Source organism: Myxine glutinosa, chromosome 1 (assembly GCF_964187855.1).
Source record: "Myxine glutinosa chromosome 1, kmMyxGlut1.1, whole genome shotgun sequence".
In the NCBI taxonomy this organism is placed as follows: domain Eukaryota; kingdom Metazoa; phylum Chordata; class Myxini; order Myxiniformes; family Myxinidae; genus Myxine; species Myxine glutinosa.
Genome location: NC_136261.1, coordinates 415,711,184 through 415,729,343, shown reverse-complemented (window position 1 = coordinate 415,729,343; position 18,160 = coordinate 415,711,184). Strand labels below are relative to the sequence as shown.

Genomic DNA, 18,160 nt, shown 5'->3' with positions numbered 1-18,160 from the left:
CTCCTCTTCCTGTTCAGGCTGGAGTTCCCCAAGGTAGTGTTCTGGGCCCTGTGCTTTTTCTGGTCTTCATCAATGATCTCTCTGACTCTCTTGAAAATCCTCTCTATCTCTTTGCTGACGACTCTACTCTCTGTCGCTCCATTCCTCATCCCTCAGATCGGCAGTCTGCAGCCTCCTCACTCTCTGCAGACCTGGACAAAATCACAGACTGGTCAAACAAGTGGAACATGTCTTTCAATACTGACAAATCTCACACTCTTACAATGTCTCTCCGAAAGGACCGACTGGGCAACCCTCCCATCTACTTTCTCAACAATCCTCTCCAAGAAGTTCTGTCGCTCAAGCTTTTGGGTCTCACTATCTGCCATGATCTTTCTTGGGAAAACCACATTTCCAAGCTGGCCTCCAAAGCCAGTCGCCGACTGGGCATCCTCCGTCGTGCGAAGTCCTTCCTTGGCACACCTGAGCTCCTCACCACATACAAGGCTTTCATCCGCAGCTCAATGGAATAGTGTTCCCCCCTCTGGGCTGGTGCTCCTGCCTCACACCTTGCTCGGCTTCACGCTGTTGAGGCCAAAGCTTTCAGAATCATTGGAATCTCCTGCGATGTAGTCAACGCCGAGGGCCTTTCACTCACTCACCGCAGGCAGGTTGGTGGTCTTTCTGTCTTCTACCGACTCCTCTCCAGCCTTGCTCCCCCAGCTCTCTCTGTGCTCTGTCCCCCCAATATTCCTTCAGGTCGCACAAGATCTGCCTGCAACCCTCTTCTGGTTAAACTGCCAAAGTCTCGGCTCTCTGCTCACCTTCACTCTTTCATTCCCCTTTTCTCCCGCCTCTGGAACAAACTCCCCCACTCCCTTCAATCCCACTCCTCCCTCCAGGTCTTTAAAACAGCTGTTCACCACCATCTCTTATCTTCCCCCATCGAAAACCCTGATCTTTTCTACCCCCGGTAATTCACCCCAGAGTCCTTGCAGTGTTCATATGTTTTAATCCTCTCCCACCTCCCCCCAAGTCCTCCCGATGTCCCTGCTCTCAAATGTTGTGTTTGTGTCCTTCCCCCTCTCTTTTGTGTCCTTCCCCCTCTCTCCCCATCTTGTCTACCGCTCCCCTTGTTTTTTGTGTTTTGTGTGTCGGTTTGTCTTTTTGTGTGATTAATGTTAGCTCTTTCACGAGCCTCGATCTTGTATACAAAAAAAAAAAAAAAAAAAAAAAGACCCAATCCCTCCCTCACTCCTCTCACTCACTTACCTACGGACAATCCTCGATCGCATTAGCTTACCGTACAAAATTCCAGGTGAGCTAAAAATTCTAAGTTGGTAAAGGGAATTTTTAAATCTATAATTTTATCACGGAGCGATCAACAGATTAATTTCACCAAGAACGATCTCACATCAACATAAATCATTCACATGTTCCTAAAATCATTCACATGCATATTGAATCATTCACATGTACCTTGAATCATTCACATGTACCTTGAATCATTCACATGTACCTTGAATCTTTCACATGTACCTTGAATCATTCACATGTACCTTGAATCATTCACATTTACCTTGAATCAATTCCATGCACATTGAATCATTCACATGTACCTTGAATCAATTCCATGCATATTGAATCATTCACATGTACCTTGAATAATTCGCATGTACCTTGAATCATTCACATGTACCTTGGATCATTCACATGTACCTTGAATAATTCACGTGTACCTTGAATCATTCACATGTTCCTTGAATAATGAACATGTTCCTTGAATCATTCATGTGCAACTTGAATCATTCACATGTTCCTGGAATCATGTGATGTTCAATTCCAGTGAAGCACGAAAGATTCATTCTATCTTGTGGAGAAAACGAATTAGCGATCACTCAATTTTAGTACATGAGAGGGAAGTGTAAGAACAATGTTGTGAAATTTCCTTCATGAATCGATGGAAATTATATCTTATTTAATACAAAATGGAGGTTCCATTTCTCTTCCCCCATGTTTGTTATATTTAGATTTTTGGTTAAAAGTTTTTAAAATGTTCATAAACATAAAAACAAGTGAATTTCACATCTTGTAATTTTTGTTCATCCTTAATCATTTCCACAGAAGGACCGGTGGAGCATCCGGAGAAGGTTGCGGAAGGACCGGTGGAGCATCCGGAGAAGGTTGAGCTGGATCAGAACAACTTGAGAAGACTCTGTAAGTGAAGGGAAATGGGGAGGGGGTTCTTCTTCTTCCTTCCATTTACAGATAATTTAAAATTCCATATTTTTTTCTTTTCATTCTTTCCTTTTTCTTCTGTTTTATTTCCCTATTTATATTTTCCTTCACTCCAATCCACTTAGTTATTTTCCAACTCGATTTTCCCCCTTGTCAAGTGTCACAAGACCCAAAGTTTGTTTCATTGAACGATGTCCAACCAGGAGGATGGGATAGTCCAAACTTATGTTTGCTGATTAAAGGCCTTTCTTAATCCCCATCCTCTCCTCCCTCATCCCTCATCCCACTCCCTCTCTCTTCCCTTCCCTCTCTCTTCCCTTCCCTCTCTCTCTCTCCTCGTCTCTCTCTCTCTCTTCCCAACTATCCCCATCCCCCTCTCTCTTCCCAACTACCCCATCCCCCTCTCACTTCCCAACTACCCCATCCCCCTCTCTCTTCCCAACTACCCCTTCCCCTCTCTCTCTTCCCCACTACCCCACCCCCTCTCTGTCTTTCCCACTACCCCATCCTCCTCTCTCACTTCCCCCTACCCCATCCCCCTCTTTCTCTTCCCCACTACCCCATGCCCCTCTTTCTCTTCCCCACTACCCCACCCCCCTCTCTCTCTTTTTCCCACTACCCCATCCCCTCTTTCTCTTCCCCACTACCCCATCCCCCTCTTTCTCTTCCCCACTACCCCATCCCCCTCTTTCTCTTCCCCACTACCCCATCCCCCTCTCTTTCTTTCCCACTACCCCATCCCTTCTCTCTTTCCCACTACCCCCATCCCCCCCCTCTCTCTCTCTTCCCCACTACCCCATCCCCCCCTCTCTCTTTTCCCCACTACCCCTTTCCCCTCGTTCTCTCGTCCTCCCCCTCTCACCAACGATCTAATCAGAACAATATCTTTCTTGACAAATCCTGGTTCGTTCTGCAACATAATCCAGTATAAATTGCTCGTTCATCCCAGATAAAATTTACAATCCTGAAGGAACTTGTAAGATATTTCCCAATGTCTCACACAAACATCTTACATCAACAAACATTGTGGAATCATATATCGATAATAATAAAAAGGTGTGTGTGTGTGTGTGTGTTTGTGTGTGTGTGTGTGTGTGTGTGTGTGTGTGTGTGTGTGTGTGTGTGTGTGTGTGTGTGTGTGTGTGTGTGTGTGTGTGTGTGTGTGTGTGTGTGCGTGCGCGCGTGCCCGTCTCCTCCATAACTCCAAAACCATGAAACGCAGCACCCCCAAACTTTGCACACATACTTCTCCACCTCCAAGGGATTGCATGAATGTAAACTGGGTGTTTGTGTTTGTGTGTTTAAGATAATTTACACTAACAGGCTTATCTTTGGTCAGCCTGCGTTCAGGTCACTTAGCTTGGGGTCTTAATTCCCCCATTTTGTCCACTCAACTCAAGTATGCCCTGGGTCAGAATAGAGTACCTACATAAAGAGAGTAGCGACAACTTCCGCATTGACGCCATTTTGTTCACTCGCCAGCGCGCGGTGCGAGCACTTGCCGCACCGCCAGTGGACTAATATCTACATGGTCCAAACCTTGGCTGTATGGCAAAGTCGTTTCCCGCCCCCCCCCCCCACCCCTTTATGCAACTCATTATCCTCTCTCTCTCTCTGTGTGCATGTCCCAGTCCGTGCACGCCTTTATCGTCCGTGCACGTCTTTTATCGTCCGTGCACGTCTATCGTTTGATTTTCGAAGCTGTTCCACGATCTTCGCGCATGCTCGAAGCTAAGTCATTGTCACATTTGTATTCTTGTCTAAACTGCTTATCTTACGTGTGTGTACCTTTTAAGTGTCCCTCGGAAATTTTATCGGGGTTAATCTTTCATACCTGTAAAAAATAGTCGAGTATCTCGTGCCGCGCGCGGACCACGCGGCCTAGTTGTTGAAGCTTCCGACCTGGAGGCTTGGTTTCTCTCCGGGCATCCAAAGTGGTTATTTTTTCATTCGTGTGTTTGTCAAATTTCAACTCGTTACTTTATCGTCCATGCTTTATTGTTTGTTTATAGTTAGTTTTGGTTTGAATTTCCTGTAACTCGTAATTAATTAATCCTGTTCTGCGCCTCGTGTGCGGCCTTGTACCCTTGTCGGTGTTTGTTAACTTAAGTCCCCTACATCGTGTTTTGCTTGGCTCTCAGTTTTTTCCCTTCTACACCGAACGTAATACTCTCTGTCGAACGTTTTAAATCCACACGCCACCCCACCCCACCACCCCCCCCCCAAAAAAAAACAAACAAACAAAAAAAAAACATTTATTTTTCCTTTCTCCACGTGTGCGGTTGTCTCATCCTGTACTTTCTGTCCAGGTGTATCGCGGTGCTTTTCGCCCCGCCCCCATTATTTCCTTGCCATCCACCTTTTACCCTGTTCACGTGAATCGTGGTGGTCCCTCTCGGCCCTCCCCCCGTTGGTATTTTGTGCATATAAGATTGTTCACGGTTCTGTTTAAATATTATTTTAAATATGTTTACCCTTTCCCCTTCAGTGGTTTATTCAGTGGTATATTACAACACGCTGTTTTTCTTCCTATTTAAAAGGCTTTTCTCAATTTCCTCTCCAACTCATTCCACGTCAAAAAAAAGAAATTCAATATCTTGTACGTCTCCCTCACTACATGGTCTAAATTCACATTCATTCCATCCCTCCTCCATCATTCTGAATCGGATTGCTAACTTAAAAATCACAACAAACCCAATTTTTTATCAATGTTCGTCTTTCATTAATCATCCACTTTCTAAACTCCCCTCTTGCCCCTCCCCTCCAAATCCCCCCCTTGCACCTACACTCCTAAACTACCCCCTTTCCCCTCCACTCTTAAACTCCCCCCTTGCCCCTCCACTCCTGAACTCCCCCCTTGCCCCTCCCCTCCAAATCCCCCCTTGCCCCTCCACTCCTGAACTCCCCCCTTGCCCTTCCCCTCATAAACTCCTCCCTTGCCCCTCCCCTCCAAATCCCCCCCCTTGCCCCTACACTCCTAAACTCCCCCCTTGCCCCTCCACTACTAGACTCCCCCCTTGCCCCTCCCCTCTTAAACTTCCCCCTTGCCCCTCCCCTCCTAAACTCCCACCTCACTCCTCCCCTTCAAAACTCCCCCCCAACTCCTCCCAATCAAATCTCCCCCCATACCATTCCTCTCAAATTCTCCCTCCTCCCCCCTTCTCAAAGTTGCCTCCTCCCCACCTCGTCTCCCTTCTATCTCATGCCTCCACCTCCCCCAACCTTCTACTGTCCCATGCCCCCCCTCAAACAACCCCTCACTCTGCCTCATCCCTTCACCACCAAACCTTTCATCCTCCTCATCCTTCCCTTTTTTGGAACTCTTCTGTAATCTCTGACACACTATCAACTGCTCTCCCTACCTGCCCCTCTCATCCTTCATCTTACCCTACTCCTCCCCTCCCCTGTCCTGTACCCGATGCTCCCCCTCTCTCTTCTTTAACGGTATGGACCTCAAACATCCGGGCCTTCGCTCAAACCTGACTGATCTCTCCATACAGGTTGCTTCTGACAATCCAGACTTGATCTGCTTAACAGAGACTTTCCTCCTTCAAGATGTCTCTGATTCCTCAATATCTCTTCCTGGTTACTCCCTCTTCCGGTATGATAGACCTGAGCCTCGTCCTGGTGGTGGGGTGGCTATCTTTATCAAAAACTCTCTTCCTCATTCTCCTTGCACTGCCCTCTCTCCTCCTCACCCCCAGGAGTACCTCTGGCTACGGGTTCCTCTCCGCTCCCACCTTTTGTTCATATGTGTTCTGTACCGTCCCCCAAACAGTGATGACTCAATTTACATTTCACTCTCTGACAACATGGACCAACTTCTATCCACTCATCCCAACTCTCTCTTCCTCATATGTGGTGACTTCAACTGTCATCATGCCACCTGGTTGGGTGTGGGTTCCTCTCTCACCAATCATGGAACCTCAGCAAAGGACTTCTGTGACTCACTGGGATTGACACAATCTGTCAATTTCCCGACCCGGATCTCAGCCAATGGAGTTTCTTCTCTTCTAGATTTGGTTATGACAAACTTCCCTGCTAATGTCTGCTGCTCTTCTTCTGCTCCAATCGGTTCTTCTGATCATGTGCTTGTCAAAGTGGACATCTCTCTGGCCATTCTCAGAGAGCCTCCTCAGCGTCGAAGAGTCTGGCATTTCACTCAGGCCGACTGGGACGGGCTTCAAGCAGCCATCAATCGTCTGGATTGGTCTCCCATCTCCACTGCCTCTGACATCAATTCTTCCTGGGAATTCTTCCAAAGCAAACTGATCTCTCTCATGCACAGATTTATCCCATCTCGTCTTCAGTTGTCTTACCCTTCCTCCCGTCCATGGTACACCGAATCTTGTGGTGAGGCAGTTGCCCTGAAACAACTTGCCTTTGCCTCTTGGAAGGCTAATCCAACTGAAGGCAATCTCAGTTCCTTCCACCAAGCTCGGAACAAGTGTGTGTCTACCCTCAGGAGTGCCAGGAAGCACTATCTCTCCTCACTCAAGAACGAACTCTCAAACCTGTCTCCTTCCTCCAAATCCTGGTGGCGTCTGGTCAAATCCGTTTCTGGTGTTTGTTCCCCCTCCATCCCCTCCCTTACCTCAAATGGCCACACAGTTGACATCGCACGTGACAAAGCCGAATGCCTCAACTCTGTGTTTGCCTCAAAATCTTTAGTCCCAAACCCATCTCTCTCTGTTCCCACCTTTCCCAGTCGAACCCAACTGCTCCTGGACTCTGTGTCCTTCTCTCCTGACAAGGTGGAGGAGTTTTTGTCTAACCTCGACTCTGATTCTGCAACTGGACCAGACGGCATCAGCCCACGGGTCCTAAAATCCTGCTCTGCCGCTCTATCTCACCCTCTCTCTGTTCTTTTCACCCTATCTTTTGCTCAAGGTCATCTGCCAGCATCCTGGAAATCAGCAAACATTACCGCTTTACACAAAAAAGGTGCAAAAACAGATCCTTTTAACTACAGACCAATCAGCCTGCTCCCAATTATCAGCAAAGTCATGGAATCCATCATTGCTTCGGATATGAAATCTTTCCTCTTCTCCAATGGCTTGATCTCTGATCATCAATTTGGATTCAGACCAGGTCACTCTACTCTGGACATGCTGCTTCTCCTGTCTCAACAATGGATGGAGGTCCTCAATGCCAAACAGGAAATCAGAGCTGTCTCCCTCGACATATCACGTGCCTTCGATACGGTCTGGCACCCAGCTCTGCTCACCAAACTCTACTCCTATGGTATCCATGGAAATCTCCATGCATGGCTTGCGGACTTCCTCTCTGGTCGTAGTCAACGTGTGGCCCTGAATGGATTTCTCTCATCTCCCCTTCCTGTTCAGGCTGGAGTTCCCCAAGGCAGTGTGCTGGGCCCTGTGCTTTTTCTGGTCTTTATCAATGATCTCTCCGACTCTCTGGAAAATCCTCTCTATCTCTTTGCTGATGACTCCACTCTCTGCCGCTCCATTCCTCTTCCCTCAGATCGGCAGTCTGCAGCCTCCTCACTCTCTGAAGACCTGGACAAAATCACAGACTGGTCAAACAAGTGGAACATGTCTTTCAATCCTGACAAATCTCACACTCTTACTATGTCTCTCCGAAAAGATCGACTGGACAACCCTCCCATCTACTTTCTCAACAATCCTCTCCAAGAAGTTCTGTCGCTGCAGCTTTTGGGTCTCACTATCTGCCATGATCTTTCTTGGGAAAACCACATTTCCAAGCTGGCCTGCAGAGCCATTCGCCGACTGGGCATCCTCCGTCGTGCGAAGTCCTTCCTTGGCACACCTGAGCTCCTCACCACGTACAAGGCTTTCATCCGCAGCTCAATGGAATACTGCTCTCCCCTCTGGGCAGGTGCTCCTGCCTCACACCTAGCTCGTCTTCATGCTGTTGAAAGCAAAGCATTCAGAATCATTGGAATCTCCCGTGATGAAGCTAACTCCAAGTGCCTCTCACTCACTCACCGCAGGCAGGTTGGTGGTCTTTCCGTCTTCTACCGACTCCTCTCCGGCCTTGCTCCCCCAGCTCTCTCTGTGCTCTGTCCCCCAAATATTCCTACAGGTCGCACAAGATCTGCCAGCAAGCCTCTGATGGTTAAACTGCCGAAATCTCGGCTCTCTGCTCACCTTCACTCCTTCATTCCTCTTTTCTCCCGCCTCTGGAACAAACTCCCACACTCCCTTCAATCCCACTCCTCCCTCCAGGGCTTTAAAACAGCTGTTCACCACCATCTCTTATCTTCCCCCATCCAAAACCTTGATCTTTTCTACCCCAACTAATTCACCCCAGATCCACCTTGTTTGTAATTCCAACTTCTTTCCTGGTAGTCCTGGCAGTGTCCATATGTTTTATGCCTCTCCCACCCCCTTTCCCATGCCTCCCCCCCAAAGCCCTCTCCCTCCCACAGATCTCTCGATGTCTCCATGTCTCTCGGTTCCTGCTCTAAAATGTTGTGTTGTGTTGTGTTGTTTTGTGTTTGTGTCCTTCCCCCTCTCTCTCCATCTTGTCTACCGCTCCCGATGTTATTTGTTCTATGTGTCGGTTTGTCGGTTATGTGTCGGTTTGTCGGTTTGTCTTTCTGTGTGATAAATGTTCGCTCTTTCACGAGCCTCGATCTTTTATACAAAAAAAAAAAAAAAAAAAAATCGTCGTGCACGTCTCTGTCCCTGTCGTGCACGTCTTTTATCGTCCATGCACGCCTTGCAGTTGCACAGTTCCTCAGTTGATTTGATGCATTGCAAAGACGGTCTTTGGGACATATTTAACACAAAATACTCGTTGTGTGTGTGTGTGTGTGTGTGTGTGTGTGTGTGTGTGTGTGTGTGTGTGTGTATGTGTGTGTGTATGTGTATATATGTGTGTGTGTATATGTGTGTATGTGTATATGTGTGTATTTGTATTATTTAATTATTTACCAAGAAGACTATCTTTTTTTTCTTCTTCATTTTGCTTATAAAATTTGAGATTTTTGAGATCTCGCGAGATCTTGGAGACGGCGGCAGGGATTTTCGAAGCTCCACACGGTCTCCACGTTTTTCGAAGTTAAGTCTGTTCACAATTGTATTTTGTCGAAACTGTATTTATCTTTCGGTGTGTGAAGTTATTGTGTGCAACTTTGGTTGTTTCTCGGTGTTTATCTTTCATAAATTGATCGTCTGTTTGCCGTGTCGTGTCTTGAGGCCTTGTACAGTGTGCACTGTACAACCTTGAGGCTTTGTTTTTCTCTCAGCGGTCCGTCTTTTGTGATCCAATAACTTTCGTTCTCTGTATTCCCAGTCTTTTCACCCATAGCCTACTTCCTTGTGTAAATCTCAACTCAAAAAAAAAAAAAAAAAAAAAAAAATTTCCCTTCTCTGTTATCATTCGTTTATTCATTCTTATTCGTTCGTTCGTTCTTTGACCACGTGTTTCTCCCCCATTTCCCCAGATAGTTTTCACTCATTAACCTTCAATGTTTACACTTTCCCCTCAAGTTATGTATTCCGTCATATTTTATAACACCTTTTTCTTCTTCTTCTTTAAAAGGCTGCTTTCGACTTGCTCACCAAATCAATTCATCCCAAAAAAAATATCCATCTCCTATAGTGCCTTTTTTCTACATTCCCTAAACTCTCCTGCACTCCATCCTCCATCCAGCGTCCTTAAACGTATTTTTAACTCGAAGGTCACAAGCAACTCATTTTGCAATAAATGTTCGTTTCCCATAAATCGTACACTTTCAAAAATCCAATCTCACCCCTCCCCTCCAAATCTTCCCCATAACCCCTCCCCTCCAAATCTTCCCCATCACCCCTCCCCTCCAAATCTTCCCCATCACCCATCCCTTTCAAATCTCCCCCCTTGCCCCCTCCCTCCTAAACGACCCCCTCACCCCTCCCCGCCAAGACGCCCCCTCGCCCCTCCCCTCCTAGACTCCTGCCTCACCCCTCCCCTCCAAATCTCCCCCATATCCCATCCCTTTCAAATCCCTCCCCTTGCCCCTTCCCTCCCAAACTTCCCCCTCACCCCTCCCCTTCAAATCTCCCCACCCTCATTGCTTCTCAATTTCCCCCCTCTCACTCCCCCTCCTCAAAGCGTCCTCCCCGCTTCTTCCCCCTTCAAACTCTCACCTCCATCTCCCCCAACCTTCTGCCTCGCTCTTCCCCCTCCTCAAATAACACCTCATTGTGGCTCACCCAATCACCATCAAACCTTTTGTCCGCCCCATCCTTCCCTTTCTCCGAGCTATTCTGAAATCTCTGACACACCTTCAACAGCTCTCCCTACCTCTTCCACCTCTTCCACATCTTACCCTACCCCTCCTCCCCCCTGTTCTGTATCTGATGCTCCCCCTTCCTCTTCATTAACGGTATGGACCTCAAACATCCGGGGCCTTCGTTCAAACTTAACTGATCTCTCCATACAGGTTGCTTCTGTCAAACCAGACGTGATCTGCTTAACAGAAACTTTCCTCCTTTATGATGTCTCTGATTCCATAGTATCTCTCCCGGGCTACTCCCTCCTCCGGTATGATAGACCTGAGCCTCGTCCTGGAGGCGGGGTTGCTATCTTTATCAAAAACTCTCTTCCTCACTCGCCCTGCACTGCACTCTCTCCACCTCACCCCCAGGAATACCTCTGGCTACGGCTTCCCCTTCGCTCCCACCTCTTGTTCATATGTGTGTTGTACCGTCCACCAAACAGTGATGACTCCATCTACATCTCGCTGTCTGATGATATGGACCAACTTCTATCTACTCATCCCAACTCTCTCTTCCTCATATGTGGTGATTTCAACTGTCATCATGCCAGTTGGCTGGGTGTGGGTACCTCTCTCACCAGCCATGGCTCCTCAGCAAAGGACTTCTGCGACTCACTGGGACTGACACAATCTGTCAATTTCCCGACCCGGATCTCAGTCAACGGAACATCTTCTCTTCTGGACTTGGTTATGACTAACTTCCCTGAAAATGTCTGCTGCTCTTCTTCTGCTCCGATCGGATCATCTGATCATGTCCTTGTTAAAGTGGACATCTCTCTGACCATCCTCAGGGAGCCTGCTCAGCGTCGACGAGTCTGGCATTTCACTCAGGCCAACTGGCACGGTCTTCAAGCAGCCATCAATCATCTGGACTGGTCTCCCATCTCTACCACCTCTGACATCAACTCATCCTGGGAATTCTTCCAAAGTAAATTGCTCTCTCTCATGCACAGATTTATCCCATCTCGTCTTCAGTTGTCATACCCTTCCTCCCGTCCATGGTACACGGAATCTTGTGGTGAGGCTGTTGCCCAGAAACAACTTGCCTTCGTCTCCTGGAAAGCAAATCCAACGGAAGGAAATCTCATTTCCTTTCACAAAGCCCGAAACAAGTGTGTGTCCACCCTCAGGAGAGCCAGGAAACAATATCTCTCCGTTCTCAAGACCGAACTCTCTTATCTGTCTCCCTCTTCCAAATCCTGGTGGCGTCTGGTCAAATCCGTTTCTGGTGTTTGTTCCCCCTCCATCCCCTCCCTTACCTCAAACGGCTACACAGCTGACTCCGCACGTGAAAAAGCTGAATGCCTCAACTCTGTGTTTGCCTCTAAATCTTGTGTCCCAAACCCATCCCTCTCTGTACCCACCATACCCAGTCGTACCCTGCTGCTCCTGGACTCCGTGTCCTTTCCTCCTGACAAGGTGGAAAAGTTTCTGTCAACCCTCGACTCTGATTCTGCAACTGGACCCGACGGCATCAGCCCACGGGTCCTAAAATCCTGCTCTGCTGCTCTATCTCACCCTCTCTCTGTTCTCTTCACCCTCTCTTTTGCTCAAGGTCAACTGCCATCTGCTTGGAAATCAGCCAACATCACCGCTTTGCACAAAAAAGGTGCAAAAACAGATCCTAGCAACTACAGACCAATCAGCCTTCTCCCAATTATCAGCAAAGTCATGGAATCCATCATTGCTTCGGATATGAAATCTTTCCTCTTCTCCAATGGCTTGATCTCTGATCATCAATTTGGTTTCAGACCAGGTCACTCTACTCTGGACATGCTGCTTCTGCTGTCTCAACAATGGATGGAGGTCCTAAATGCCAAACAGGAAATTAGAGCTGTCTCCCTCGACATATCACGTGCCTTCGACACGGTCTGGCACCCCGCTCTGCTCACCAAACTCTCCTCCTTTGGTATCCATGGAAATCTCCACGCATGGCTGGCGGACTTCCTCTCTAGTCGTCGTCAACGTGTGGCCCTGAATGGGTTTCTCTCATCTCCTCTTCCTGTTCAGGCTGGAGTTCCCCAAGGCAGTGTTCTGGGCCCCGTGCTTTTTCTGGTCTTCATCAATGATCTCTCTGACTCTCTCGAAAATCCTCTCTATCTCTTTGCTGATGACTCCACTCTCTGCCACTCCATTCCTCTTCCCTCAGATCGGCAGTCTGCTGCCTCCTCACTCTCTGAAGACCTGGACAAAATCACAGACTGGTCAAACAAGTGGAACATGTCTTTCAATCCTGACAAATCTCACACTCTTACTATGTCTCTCCGAAAAGATCGACTGGACAACCCTCCCATCTACTTTCTCAACAATCCTCTCCAAGAAGTTCTGTCGCTCAAGATTTTGGGTCTCACTATCTGCCATGATCTTTCTTGGGAAAACCACATTTCCAAGCTGGCCTCCAAAGCCAGTCGCCGACTGGGCATCCTCCGTCGTGCGAAGTCCTTCCTCGGCACACCTGAGCTCCTCACCACATACAAGGCTTTCATCCGCAGCTCAATGGAATACTGTTCTCCCCTATGGGCCGGTGCTCCTGCCTCACACCTAGCTCGGCTTCACGCTGTTGAAACCAAAGCTTTCAGAATTATTGGAATCTCCCGCGATGAAGCTATCTCTGAGGGCCTTTCACTCACTCACCGCAGGCAGGTAGGTGGTCTTTCTGTCTTCTACCGACTCCTCTCCGGCCTTGCACCCCCAGCTCTCTCTGTGCTCTGTCCCCCAAATATTCCTACAGGTCGCACAAGATCTGCCAGCAACCCTCTGATGGTTAAACTGCCGAAATCTCGGCTCTCTGCTCACCTTCACTCTTTCATTCCTCTTTTCTCCCGCCTCTGGAACAAACTCCCTCACTCCCTTCAATCCCACTCCTCCCTCCAGGTCTTTAAAACAGCTGTTCACCACCATCTCTTATCTTCCCCCATCCAAAACCTTGATCTTTTCTACCCCCGCTAATTCACCCCAGATCCACCTTGTTTGAAATTCCAACTTCTTTCCTGGAAGTCCTGGCAGTGTCCATATGTTTTATACCTCTCCCACCGCCCCCTTCCCACGCCCCCCCCCCAAAGCCCTCGCCCTCTCTCAGATCTCTCGATGTCTCCATGTCTCTCGGTCCCTGCTCTCAAATGTTGTGTTTGTGTCCTTCCCCCTCTCTCCCCAACTTGTCTACCGCTCCCTATGTTATATGTTTTTTGTGTCGGTTTGTCTTTCTGTGTGATTAATGTTCGCTCTTTCACGAGCCTCGACCTTGTATACAAAAAAAAAAAAAAAAAAAAAAAAAAAAAACAATAAGACATACTCGATATAATAGTACATTATTTCCAAAAAACCTATTTGTAATCATATTACCCTCAGTCATAAAATGATTTTGCCATGACAATATGTGATCTACCATTGCCTCGACTAAGAATTTTACTTTTCTCGAGCAAACGAACTTGGGGCACCACCTTATGGACCACTTGTTTGTGGCCGAGCACCACCATGGACCCCAATGTTTTGGGATGTCAATGTCCCAGTCGCACACACCCAGTCCCAGTCGCACGCACCCAGTCCCAGTCGCACGCACCCAGTCCCAGTCGCACGCACCCAGTCCCAGTCGCACGCACCCAGTCCCAGTCGCACGCACCCAGTCCCAGTCGCACGCACCCAGTCCCAGTCACACACACCCAGTCCCAGTCGCACACACCCAGTCCCAGTCGCATGCACCCAGTCCCAGTCGCACGCACCCAGTCCTCGTCGCACACACCCAGTCCCAGTCGCACGCACCCAGTCCCAGTCGCACGCACCCAGTCCCAATCACACACACGTGCACACACACACACACACACACACACACACACACACACACACACACACACACACACATATATATATATATATATGCACGTGCACACACACACACACACACACACACACACATATATGCACGTGCACACACACACACACACACAACACACACACACACACACACACGACGAGTATTTTGTGTTAAATATGTCCCAAAGACCGTCTTTGCAATGCATCAAATCAACTGAGGAACTGTGCAACTGCAAGGCGTGCATGGACGATAAAAGACGTGCACGACAGGAACAGAGACGTGCACGACGATAGACGTGCACGGACGATAAAAGACGTGCACGGACGATAAAGGCGTGCACGGACTGGGACATGCACACAGAGAGAGAGAGAGAGAGAGAGAGGATAATGAGTTGCATAAAGGGGTGGGGGGGAACGACTTTGCCATACAGCCAAGGTTTGGACCATGTAGATATTAGTTCACTGGTGGTGCGGCAAGCACTCGCACCGCGCGCTGGCGAGTGAAACAAAATGGCACCTGGAGTCACGTGACCCTAAATTTCTGGTCCCCCTATGTCGCTACTCTCTTTATGTAGGTACTCTAGGTCAGAACAGGTCGGTTTCTGTACAATAAAGCCTGCTCGAGTGCTTGAGCTACTTAGCGAGCGCTCTCCAAGCAGCTTGGTAATGGATGGAACACCCCTGCTCCCTCCTCAGATTGAGTCTATTTCATTTAGTTCCTTCATTTAAAGAGTAAAAATATGGGCAACACACCTGGCGCTCACCTGGTAGAATAACGAGTATACTGCACTGACTAAATGTATTTTAAACCAATTACAATGTTTGCTCGAAGACGGGACAGCAGGTAGAATCAAACTGACATAATCATGAGACTTTAAACAAACAAAAACATACCTATTTTGGGGTCCACTCCCCCCACCCACTTTACCTTCCTTGGTAATGCCTTGAACAAACATTTGTACATCACGGGTGTTGAAGGTTGTGGGGAAATTTCATCGAAATAGTGGGCGTAGTTTCAGAGGGGAAAAGCAAATTGCTATTTTGGGGTCAAACGTGGATCCACTTTGACCCCCTGAGACCCCGACCTTTTTTATTGCCCTGGACAAACTTTAGACAGAACACAACAAATACAATTCGTGCCAAATTTAGTCAAAATCTCATCAGCGGTTTCGCAGAATAAGCTGCAAGTGTTTACGGGCGGACGACGCGTCATCACATCAGCTCACCTGAACTTTGTTCCAGGTGAGATTAAAAAAAGTACGTTTATCAACGAACGAAGCAGCCCCTCCCACCTCCTTTACCCCCGCTCCCCCCTCCCCCCTTTACCCCCCGCCCCCTCCCCCCCTTTACCCCCGCCCCCCTGCCTCGCCTTTGTTGTGCTATTTTCTTTTCCCCCTTTTTGTGTGATCTGCTTTCATTATACGACGTCACTTGCACATAAATAGATACATCTGCATACAAACACCATTGTCTGTCCGCCATTGTTCCTTATCCACGGCGACTTCTTATAAGTTACAAACTCCAGACTCGGGGTACAAATACAACTTAAATGAAGGGGGAGAGGGTAACATCGGTAATGTGTCCACGACATCACGTGGGGCATGGGGGGGAGGGGGGGAGAGGGTAACATCGGCAAAGTGTCCACGGCATCACGCGTGGGCATGGGGAGGGGGGGGAGAGGGTAACATCGGCAATGTGTCCACGACATCACGTGGGGCATGGGGGGAGGAGGGGAGAGGGTAACATCGGCAATGTGTCCACGGCATCACGTGGGACATGGGGGGGAGGGGGGAGAGGGTAACATCGGCAATGTGTCCACGACATCACGTGGGGCATGGGGGGAGGGGAGGAGAGGGTAACATCGGCAATGTGTCCACGGCATCACGTGGGGCATGGGGGGATGGGGGGAGAGGGTAACATCAGCAATGTGTCCACGACATCACGTGGGGCATGGGGGGAGGGGGGGAGAGGGTAACATTGGCAATGTGTCCACGACATCACGTGGGGGCATGGGGGGAGAGGGGGAGAGGGTAACATCGGCAATGTGTCCATGACATCACATGGGGGCATGGGGGGAGGGGGGAGAAGGTAACATCGGCAATGTGTCCACGACATCACGTGGGGGGAGGGGGAGAGGGTAACATCGGCAATGTGCCCACAGCATCACATGGGGGCATGGGGGGAGAGGGGGAGAGGGTAACATCGGCAATGTGTCCACGACATCACGTGGGGGTATGGGGGGAGAGGGGGAGAGTGTAACATCGGCCATGTGTCCACGACATCACGTCAGGGCATGGGGGGAGGGGGGAGAGGGTAACATCAGCAATGTGTCCACGACATCACGTGGGGGCATGGGGGGAGGAGGGGAAAGGGGAACATCGGCAATGTGCCCACAGCATCACATGGGGGGAGAGGGGGAGAGGGTAACATCGGCAATGTGCCCACAGCATCACATGGGGGTATGGGGGGGGGGGAGAAGATGACATCGGCAATGTGCCCACAGCATCACATGGGGGCATGGGGGGGAGAGGGGGAGAGGGTAACATCGGTAATGTGCCCACAGCTTCACATGGGGGCATGGGGGGGGGGGGGGAGATGACATTGGCAATGTGCTCACTCCATCACGGGGGGCCATGGGGGGAGGGGGGAAGAGGGTAACATCGGTAATGTGCCCACAGCATCACATGGGGGCATGGGGGGTGGGAGATGACATCGGCAATGTGCCCACAGCATCACATGGGGGCATGGGGGGAGGAGGGGGGAGCGAACATCGGCAATGTGCCCACAGCATCACATGGGGGCATGGGGGGAGGAGGGGAGAGCGAACATCGGCAATGTGCATAAATAAATAAAACAATTGTTGTAACAAAAGTTTTTCCGTGATAAAGAGATTAATGTGTTTGTTTTTGTCCCTTTGTCTAACAATGTCCGTGACCCCGTGTTGTGTCCGCAGATGGACGGAGCCCGAGTCTGGACCCAAACTCTGCACATCGACGGATCAAGATCTCCCGGGATCTCAGGACGGCGACTCGTACCGGGACCGAGAATCAGTACCGGAAACATCCTGATCGGTTTGATGATTTTCTACAAGTTGTTTCCCGTGATTGTTTCTCGTCAGGTCGTCATTATTGGGAGGTCGATGTGAGGTCGAGTCGTCGGTGGGTAATCGGAATCTGTTCAAACTCCATGGGGAGAAAAGGGGTAGAGAGCGGGTTGGGAGGGAATCCCGAGTCTTGGTGTTTATTTAAAGGTAATAACGAATTCACCGCACATCACAACTCTCGAGCTACCGACCTGTCCCTCCCGGGGGATCCTAAACGGTTTGGGTTCTTCTTGGATTGTGAGGTGGGAGAGTTGACGTGTTTCGGGGACTCGCGGGTCCTGCACGTGTTCTGGGGGAACTCGATGGACCCCGTTAAACCCGCTATTGGGGTTTATGATGGTTCCGTTCATTTTGTACATTTAGTTAAATAAACTTTCATCACGAACTGATCCGGTTATTTTGGGATCAAACCAATCAAATCATTTACCTGTTCCTGACGATATGATTTACCTGTTCATGACGATGTGATTTACCTGTTCATGACGATGTGATTACTGATTCATGTTTATATTATAATAAAGTTTGTATCATTTAATAAGTTCATTGTTTATCTTATTTAATGCGAAATGAACTTTAACCTGAACTCTTCACTCTCCTCACGATACAATACGGATTCTTCTTCTTCAAACGTGTCATTGAATGGGATGTTTGAGTGAAGAAAGTCCCTCCAGGTAGATGAAACCGTTCGTGTTTACCTGGAATGGAGCACTGGCGTTAATCGTGAAGGTGAGAGTGGGTTTGGATCGGATCACAGGTAGAATGTGGATCCCTGGATGGAATTAACA

General features: G+C 48.8%; 1 protein-coding gene across 3 annotated transcripts in view; it reads left to right on the top strand.

Annotated features, from left to right (window-relative positions):
- Positions 1–17,914, top strand: part of LOC137417894 (E3 ubiquitin/ISG15 ligase TRIM25-like) — a 97,166-nt gene extending 79,252 nt beyond the window's left edge. For 2 of the 3 annotated variants that reach the window (XM_068103836.2, XM_068103851.2), the window contains exons 7-8: positions 2,104–2,196; positions 17,226–17,914. In XM_068103836.2, the coding sequence (XP_067959937.2) occupies positions 2,104–2,196; positions 17,226–17,746 (614 nt within the window). In that variant the 3' untranslated portion in view covers positions 17,747–17,914. The remainder of the gene's footprint in view (positions 1–2,103; positions 2,197–17,225) is intronic. The other variant, XM_068103842.2, reaches the window with a different exon arrangement.
- The last annotated feature ends 246 nt before the right edge of the window (positions 17,915–18,160 follow it).